The following is a 7322-nucleotide window of genomic DNA, read 5'->3' as shown; positions in this document are numbered from 1 at the left end:
CAATTGAAAATGCAGAAATCACCCATCTTCTGTGTTGCTCGCGCTGGGAGCTGGAGGCTGGAACTGTTCCTATTCAGCCATCTTGCTCAGGATCCCCCCTGATTTCAATAAATTCAAAATTTTCTTCTTGAAGATTTTTTCTTTGTCTTTAGCTTTCAGATGTTTGATTATGATATTTCTTAGTGTGGATTTCTTTGGGATTATCCTGTTTGAGTTTCACTCATCTTGAATTTGTAAGTTAATCACTTTCATCAAATTTGGATAATTCTGAGCCATTATTTCTATGATTTTTCAGTACCATACCCTTTCTCCTCTCCTTCTGGGACTCTGATGACACGAATGCTAACACTTTTGTTGTCCCACAGTTCATTGAGGCTCTGTTTTTCTTTTTCCTCAGTTTATTTTCTCTGTCTTTGAGATGGAATAATTTCTATTGATCTATTTTTGAACAGGAACGTGTTTCTCATAGGTTTTGAGGCTGGGAATTTATTTCTCATAGTTTTGAGGCCAAGATCAAGATACCAACAAGTTCAATTATTTGTGGAGGGCTGCTCTCTGCTTCTAAGACAGTGCCTGTTGCCGTATTCTCTGGAGGGGTAAAACAGTGGAAGGTGGAAGCATATTGATTCTTTTCTCTGTCATCTCCATTCTGCTATTGTGCCTATCTAGTGAGTTTTTTATTTTCCAGTTCTAAAATTTAACTCTGTAATGGGTTATTATATTTTTAGTTCTAAAATTTTCACTTGGTTCTTTTTGTATCTTCTATTTATTTGCCAAGGTTTCCTATTTTCTCATTGTTTCAAGTGTGTTTGTAATTTCTTATTGAAGCATTTTTATGATGTCTTCTTTAAAATCCCTAACGGATAAGGCCAGGCATGGTGGCGGTGGCTCATGTCTGTAATCCCAGCACTTTGGGAGGCCGAGGCAGGCAGACCACTTCAGGCCAGGAATTCAAGAGCAGCCTGGCCAACATGGTGAAACTCCATCTCCTACTGAAAAACGAAACAAAACAACAAAAATTAGCCAGGTGTAGTGGCGCACGCCTGTAGTCCCAGCTACTCAGGAGGCTGAGGCACAGGAATTGTTTGAACCCTGGAGGAGGAGGTTGCAGTGAGCCAAGATTGGGCCACTGCACTCCAGTCTGGGAGACAGAGTGAGACTGTGTCAAAACAACAACAACAAAAATCCCTAACATAATCTCAAAATCTGTGTCATTTCACTGTTGGTTATCTGTCGAATGGTTCTTTTATCACTCAAGTTGAGATTTTTTTCTGGTTCTTGGTATGATGAGTGATTTTTATTATGTGCTGGACACTTTGGGCATTATGTTAAGAGACTTCAGATCTTGTTTAAATTTTCTATTATAGCAGACTTCTGCTAATACCACACTAGCGAGGTTAGGGAGAGTGTAGCACCTTCTGAGTAAGTCCATGTGGTCTCCTTACTATGGTGGAGGTACAGGATTCTTGTTCATTTTTTTCCCCATGGTGTTTGGTTGAAGTAGGGCAAATATTGTCAGAAAGGTTTCTGTCTTACTAGACTACCCCTTTCCTGGTCTTTTGTCTAAAGCAAGAGAATTTTCTTGGTGCAGTTTTTTTTTGTCTGCACCTGCCAGAATCTTGGTTGCAGATTTTCTAGTGCCCAATCTGGGAAACACAGGAGGCAAAAAGAAAACCCAGGAAACTTACCACTGTCAGTCCTTTAGTTCTGAGGACTACCCCGCCTTGTCCTCTTCAGACTCACCAGAGAAATAATAAACATATCAGATGTTTATGGCATAAGCTGGTGCTGCTAACATGCAGCCACCCAGCTTGCGAAGTCTTCTTATGTTTGCTTTATATATTAAGCTCAGAGATTTTAGTTCTACTTCACAGGAGTGATAGTAAGAATTACATCTACTTCATTTTGTCCAGAACTGAAAGTCTGACTTTCATTTGTTAAAAAACACAGAAGTAATGCAGCGGTTGGGCTCCTGAATCTTTAAGACTGCTACTTGTTCTGATCTCCATGAATGACCGATGTAAAATGATGAATGGTAGAGATCCTAAATGGGAGAGTTGAAGAGAAAGCCTTTCCCCCCCGCCCCGCCCCAGCAGTGATTGAGTAGGAAGGGTACCTGGGCTTTTTTGATGTAGCAGGAGTTTTTCTTGAGTAAATCAGTAAATTGGCATTTAACTAGAGCTGGTAAAATCAGGATATGACACAGAACCTGGAAAATCCCTGGCCAGGCTGATGTTCTATATCACTTTTGAGGGCTATGCAATTAATACATCCCTTGGAGCAACTGTGGCTTCTTCCTTGTTAATCGGAAGCTCTTGTGTTTTCCATGACCTCTTTCTGGTGCTGAGGTTTTACATCTCGTACATTTATGCTGCATCTTCCTAAGTTAGCTAAAGTTCCTTCAAGAGAGCAGGAAACATTCAACCAGAGAAAGCTGATTGAAATTAAATTAAAAAAATAAAAAAGGTGGGGGTGAGAGAGCAGGAAACAGTTCCCCTACTTCCTCCTCTCCCTATGGGTACCTACTAAAGTGGTCTTGCTCGCCCTAGAGGCCCATAAACATCAAATAGGCTTATTATTTCTCGCGTGAGTCTGAGTAGCACAAGCTGGTGCTCCTAATGTGCAGCCACCCAGCGTTCAGACTTTGCAGAATTGGCTCTGGATGGTGAGAGACAGCGTCTTTCCAGGGCAGCATATCTTTAAAAAACAGAGTTCAGTAAGGAGACCCACAGTGGTTACCCAATCCACAGGGAGGTGTTTATTGAAGTCTCCCCTCAGGATCTTTGTGTTTTGGGATCACGTCATGATTTTAAGCCGCACACTAGAATGTTCACATGTTTGACCGTCGTTTGCCAGCCATTCCTCCCTCTCCTGGTGACTCCCATCTATCCACTCACCCTCCCGCCAATTGAGTCCGTGTATTTGTAAAATGAATGTAAGTGTGAATGAGCGAATGCAGGAAAGGAGAAGAATGGAATGGAATGGATGAACTTGAACACTACAAATACTCTTGGAGACCTAGAGATTCTCATAAATTTGCCCATTTATTGACTGGGGCACTGGGGTTGGGAGGTAGTTGTACAGAAACCAAAGAGGCTAAACAGCAGCACTAGTTGCATCTGGAGAGCTCAATGGCTTCTTCCAGGTAGGTTGACATGAAGGATTTGCAAACCTCGGGTAACATCATGAGAGCTCTAAGCCCATCGGCGCCCCTGGAAAACACCTCCAACTCCTTCGCCTCCGTGGTACCCTAGGGGACCTATTTGGATGGCCAGGTAGGCGCCTGCTTCTGCTGGGTCTGGTGGCAGACCGGGACGCCCTTGCCACTCCCTGAGCCCCCCACGGAGGAGCCACCGCCACAGCCGGAGCTGCCGCCGCCCCCAGAGGAGCCACCTCCGCAGACGGAGCCCCCGCCACTGATGACGCAGCCGCTGCCAACCCCGGAGGAGCCGCCGCCGCAGCCGGAGCCGCCACCGCAGCCGGAGCCCCCGCCACCCCCGCCGCTGGAGAAGCAGCCGCTGCCGCCGCCGCCGCCGGACGACCCCCCTCCGTAACTCGGCTGGGGCGCGCACGAGGTCTGGGTGACCTGCTGCGAGGAGACGTAGCCGGAGGCGCCGCCGCCAGAGGAGCCGCCGCCGCAGCCGGAGCCGCCGCCGGAGTAGCCGCCGCCGCAGCCGGAGCCGCCGCCGGAGTAGCCGCAGCCAGAGCCGCCGCCCCCGCCGCTGGAGAAGCAGCCGGAGCCGACGCTGGAGGAGCCGCCGCTAGAGACGCCGCTGGAGACGCCTCCGTAGCTCTGGCACTGGACCGCCTGACCCGAGGAGCCGCCGCCGCCGGAGAAGCAGCCGGAGCCGACCCCGGAGGAGCCACCCCCACCGCTGGAGAAGCAGCCAGAGCCTCCCCCGGAGGAGACGCCGCCGCAGCCGGAGCCGCCGCCACCGGAGGAGAAGCAGCCGGAACCTCCCCCACCGCTGGAGAAACAGCCGGAGCCGCCCCCGGAGGAGCCACCGCCCCCGGAGTACTTGACACTCCCACCGGAGCCCCCTCCGCAGCCTCCAATGCCGCCGCCGCTCCCGGAGGAGCCCCCGCCACAGCCGGAGCCGCCGCTAGAGTAGCCACCGCCGCCGGAGTAGCCGCAGCCAGAACCGCTGCTGCCGCCACCGCTGAAGGAGCCGCAGCCGCCACCGCCGCTGCCTCCGCCACCGCTACCGCCGCCAGAGGTCTTCACGCAGCCCACTGGGGGCTGGGGGGTGGGCTGCTTTTTCTGATAAGACATCTTATCTAAGGAGGAAGGGGAGCCTGGAAGGAGAGAAGAGAGCATCTCTGGAGCAGCTGCAAGAGAATACTTAGGGAGGCAGCTGCATCCATGGCAACATTGCCATCCTCCCAGAGCCTGCCTGCGCCAGGCCCAGGGCTCCTTCAGGTGCCCCGAGAGCCCTCGGCGGGGATTCCTGCTTTTGGAAGAGTTGAGCTCCTCCTTCCCCTGCAGAAAGCCTTCACTAAGCTTTAAACAGCTCAGTTAGCAGTGCCCATTCTTTCTCCCAGCTCTGCCTCTAACCACTCTGTTGTGTGAGTTGAGGGCAGATCACCCACACTCCCGCCTCTTTCTCATTTCCTGTTAAATGAAAGGGTTTGAACACTTCATCTTTCAGGCCTCTTCCAGTCTCAACACTGATTCTCTGAGTGCAAATAGAAAACTACCACAAACCTCTACCTAGGATGGGAGATTCTACCCATTCCCAGCACAACAGAGGGAGATTTGTTGGACTCCATTCTACTGAGGGCTGTTGCACTCCATGCTCTGCAAAAGCTCTTAGTTCGAACTCTTGGTCTGTCCCACTGAGCTAGGCCATGATCCAAGGGCCAGTTATTAGAAAAGACAGGCTCTGCTGTGGCCCTGCCTGGAAACAGGGGAAGGACCCTGGTGGTCCTTTGGACTAATATCCCTGACCAGAAGCTATTAGCCATCTTTTCCATGATTTTCTCAAGTCCAAGTTTGGTAGAAGGGACTTTGACTAGTCGGAAGTTGTATTTCCCTCTCAGAACTTCTAACTCTGTAAAGCAACAATTGGATTTCTGTGGCACCTCAAATCCCTCCCATCTGCAACTTTCTTGGAATCATTCTCCCTACTCTCTTGAGAGTGGGCTCAGCCTCTCCTGACAGTTTCACGAGGTCTGCTCAGCCTGTGCAGGAGCTGCCTTGGACAGCCTCTCCAGAGTCCTTCTGTGCCCGGCACCGTGCCTGCCCCTATGGGAGTGCCAGAGAGCAGGAGATAGTCTTATCTTTGTGGAGTTTACATTCTGACCAGAAGATCAGAAACATCATCTGCATTGCATCCCTGCTCCTTTCCTGACCGCCCTCTAAATGTGAGTGCTTTTGGGAAGGCAGAGGCCCTATAGCTCCCAAAGGGGAAAGAGGCCCTGGTCCATCTAATCTAGTCAGGCCTGGGCAAGACCAGCTGGGAAGATGAGAGACTCAGTAGAACCCACACTTACCCAAAGCACCAGGAAGGGTGAGTGAGGAGAGAAGATGCTGGCAATGTGAGGAGCACTGAGCTCCTGAGGTTATATATCTGCCTACTCATCGATTGATCCAGGCCAGCTTCTTGTGTTTGACCTCAGTTACGTGACCCGTGGCTGTCAGCCCCACCTCCCTGTGATTGCAGGCACAGGATGGCCCATTCATGAAGGTTTTGGCATTCTTGAGATGGGCAGCCCGGTGTGTGACTGGCCCCTTCTCTGATGCAACAGTGTAGCAGGCTCATTAGTGGGGTCACCCAGTCAGAGTGGATGGCAGACATTGTTTCCAAAACCTCTGGCACAGGACGCATACCAGGTGACCACAGGGCTGTGCTTGAGGAATAGGTCCCAGAGTCTTGAGGTGCCCTTAGAGAGTCAAACTGGAGACCTCAGTGCTTTGTCCAAGGAGTAGGACCTTCCAAATCCTACTGCTTGGCTTCTGGTCCTGCTACTCTAAAAGTCCTCAAAACTTTAGAACTTGTTACTCCTTTGCAAAAGTTTCTCTCCCAGGATTTCATGTGTGCTTTGCTGGGGTGTTTCTGTCCTGCCCACTGGAGGCATGAGTCCCCAGCACCCAGCTCTGGACTGCACACCATAGACAGCTGTAACTAATGTGACATGGGAAGCTACTTTGATTTGTCCCCAGAGGCAGCAGACATTTGAGAAAATCTGAGAAGGATAATCAATACTGACTTTCCTTGTAGCAGAGCAAACTAAAGAGATGGACCATGTGATCCCACAGTGGCTCTTTGGCTTTGTTGTCCTGTGGTATTGTGTGACAAAACACTGACCTCAGCCTGAGGGGCAGTCATCGAATGGGGTAGACTTCAGATTAAGTGACAGGTTGGGTGCTCCCTTTTCTACTCACCAGCTGTGTCACCTTGGGCAGAGTCATAGCTCTTAGTGCAGTTCCTGCCCGTGGGAGACACTCAGTAAGTATTTATTGACTGTGGAATGATCAAGCTTTCTGACCCTCAGTTATCTTGTCTATCAAATAGAAATAGTAGTACCTATTTCACAGGCATGTGAAGACAGAATGTTAAGTGTAGAAGGTGATGCTGTCTTTTTTATTGTTTTCTCATATAATAGCACACCCTTACTTCCAACCTGGCTTTCCTTTGGACACCAAGGCCAGAAAGGAGTCCATGGAGGGATTGGGCAAGTTTGATTCTTCTCCAAGGAGAATAACTCAAAAACTTTCCTGTTGACTCTGGACCAGTAGCATCACCTCTGTGCATGCAGAACAGCATGCTTCTTCTTTCGTAACCGGAAGTCAATTGGTATTGTTTAAGATACCACAGTCAAACTTTGTTCTGCCCAGTTATGTTTTGAACTGACAGCTCCAATAATAAATTCTTAATTATAGTGCACTTTTAATGCAGTTAATAATCCAGATGATCCGGATTAGACTGTGGCCTTCAGAAACTTGTGGCACTAGTTTCAGTTTGGGCAGCATAAACCCAGGTGAACCCAAGAGGAACTCAGGTGCTCTCTTCCTTAGAGGAGACCCAGTAGGGAGAAGACAGGATCTGTTGGAGAAGGCAAGTTTCTCTGCTTGAAGTTGAGGTCGTGTGGAGAATTTGGAGGGAAACAGGCCCCGATTAGTGATTGCTATGGGTATAAGAAAGAACAGTTTCATTTAGTTGGGCCATATTGGAAAGAGGAGCACATGTGGACCACGGTTCCCAGCACTGATCTGTCAGCCCTTGTTGGCCCATTGCTATGTGTTCACCAGTCCTTAGCAAAAGTGTAAGTAAAAGGACGTCAGCAGGGTATTCTTGGGAAAGAAAGTCTTCAATTCTGAA

At 49.4% G+C, this 7322-nt stretch overlaps 1 protein-coding gene across 1 annotated transcript; it reads right to left on the bottom strand.

Moving 5' to 3' along the window:
- Positions 1 to 3055: 3055 nt before the first annotated feature.
- LORICRIN (loricrin cornified envelope precursor protein) lies at positions 3056 to 5591 on the bottom strand. The gene is made up of 2 exons (XM_023213767.3): positions 5494 to 5591; positions 3056 to 4296 (listed from the first exon to the last, which is right to left on the bottom strand). The coding sequence occupies exon 2, from the start codon at positions 4271 to 4273 to the stop codon at positions 3260 to 3262; it is 1014 nt and encodes a 337-aa protein (XP_023069535.1). The 5' UTR covers positions 4274 to 4296; positions 5494 to 5591; the 3' UTR covers positions 3056 to 3259.
- Between the last annotated feature and the right edge of the window lie 1731 nt (positions 5592 to 7322).

This window comes from Piliocolobus tephrosceles, chromosome 1 (genome assembly GCF_002776525.5).
Source record: "Piliocolobus tephrosceles isolate RC106 chromosome 1, ASM277652v3, whole genome shotgun sequence".
NCBI classification, from domain to species: Eukaryota; Metazoa; Chordata; class Mammalia; order Primates; family Cercopithecidae; genus Piliocolobus; species Piliocolobus tephrosceles.
Note: the sequence above shows the minus strand (reverse complement) of the source record. Positions and strands in the feature narration are given on the sequence as shown.

Excerpts from the sequence above, each read along its gene's own strand:
- LORICRIN (XM_023213767.3), bottom strand. The coding sequence starts at position 4,273 with ATGTCTTATCAGAAAAAGCAGCCCACCCCCCAGCCCCCAGTGGGCTGC.